At 38.8% G+C, this 1,518-nt stretch overlaps 1 protein-coding gene across 1 annotated transcript; it reads right to left on the reverse strand.

Moving 5' to 3' along the window:
• Positions 1-229: 229 nt before the first annotated feature.
• LOC109255632 (olfactory receptor 4Q3) lies at positions 230-1,216 on the reverse strand. Its single transcript, XM_019430459.1, has one exon. The coding sequence runs from the start codon at positions 1,175-1,177 to the stop codon at positions 230-232; it is 948 nt and encodes a 315-aa protein (XP_019286004.1). The 5' UTR covers positions 1,178-1,216.
• Positions 1,217-1,518: the final 302 nt, after the last annotated feature.

The following is a 1,518-nucleotide window of genomic DNA, read 5'->3' on the forward strand; positions in this document are numbered from 1 at the left end:
CTCTTGAGCCTAGTACTCAATACCTGGGCCATTACACATTCCTGACTTCCCTATTTAATATTTAACATCTGACAAAGTCACTATGCCTCAATAGCAATCAACAGCAATTATAATGTTTATGCTGGATTTTATACCAAAGTCATCAAATTGGTTTCATGCATGTACTCATGTACAGGATGAGTCAAGAATGTCCCAAGAAAGTTATGTTTTATAAATCACATCTTCCTGTTCATCCTTTAATATGGCAGAAGGATGCCACATGCTTTTTTCTCAGCTTCTTCATGACTGTCTTCATTTCAGCATTTCTGAGTGTGTAGATGAGAGGATTCAACATAGGTGTGATCACTGTGTAAAAGACAGAGAATACCTTATCCACGGAGAAGCTGCAGAAAGGCCTCAGGTAGATGAATACACATGGCACAAAGATCAGGCTGACCACTGTTAGGTGGGAGGCACAGGTAGAGAGTGCCTTGCTGTGGCCCTGACGGAAGCGAGTTCTCACAGTGATGAGGATGATGGCATAAGAGAATAGCAAGACCAAAAAGCAGACGAGAGATAACAGACCACTGTTTGAGACCATCAGCACCTCTACTACATATGTGTCCGTGCACGCTAGCTTGATGACCTGTGGGACATCACAGTAGAAGTTGTCCAGTTCAATGGGACCACAGAAGGGCAGCTGTATGACCAGTGTGACCTGTGTGATAGAATGGATGAAACCCCCACACCAACAGGCAAAAACCAACTGAAAGCATAGCTGACGATTCATGACTGTCAAGTAGTGCAAAGGATTACATATGGCAACATACCTATCATAGGCCATGACTGTCAGCAGAAACATCTCACTGGCTCCCAGAAAGTGCAGGAAGTAGATCTGGGCCAAGCATCCTGAAAAAGAGATGATCTTGTCTTGCTGTAGGAAATCTCCTAACATCTTGGGCACGGTAACACAGCTCAGGCATAGGTCAATGAAGGACAGATGGCCCAAAAAATAGTACATAGGAGATTGGAGCAGGTGAGCATCAGCTCGCACTGTTACAATTATCAAGAGGTTTCCCAAAACAACAGTCATGTAAAAAAACAAAAATATTAAGAAGAGAAATAGCTGTAGCTCCCAAGAGGATGATAGGCCCAGAAGAACAAATTCTGTCACTTTAGAATCATTTCTTTTTTTCATCAAGTCAAGAATACCAAGTGACCTAGAGAAAGAAGAATTAAATTGGAAGAAGAAAGATTTAACTTAGACAAAAATTTATATATATACATATATATATATATACACATATATATATGTGTGTATATATATATATGTATATATATGTGTATATATACATATGTATATATATGTGTATATACACATATATATATATATATATGATTTGGGGTCTGGTGTTTATGGAATCATATTCCAAGATGAAAAACCTTTTTAAAAAAAATTTTTTAACGTTTATTCATTCTTGAGAGACACAGCATGAGTGTGGGAGACACAAAGTGAGAGAAGCAGACACAGAATCCAAA

The sequence above is a fragment of the Panthera pardus genome, unplaced genomic scaffold (assembly GCF_024362965.1).
Source record: "Panthera pardus isolate Hobbes unplaced genomic scaffold, ASM2436296v1 HiC_scaffold_24, whole genome shotgun sequence".
In the NCBI taxonomy this organism is placed as follows: Eukaryota; Metazoa; Chordata; class Mammalia; order Carnivora; family Felidae; genus Panthera; species Panthera pardus.

Excerpts from the sequence above, each read along its gene's own strand:
- LOC109255632 (XM_019430459.1), bottom strand. The coding sequence starts at position 1,177 with ATGAAAAAAAGAAATGATTCTAAAGTGACAGAATTTGTTCTTCTGGGC.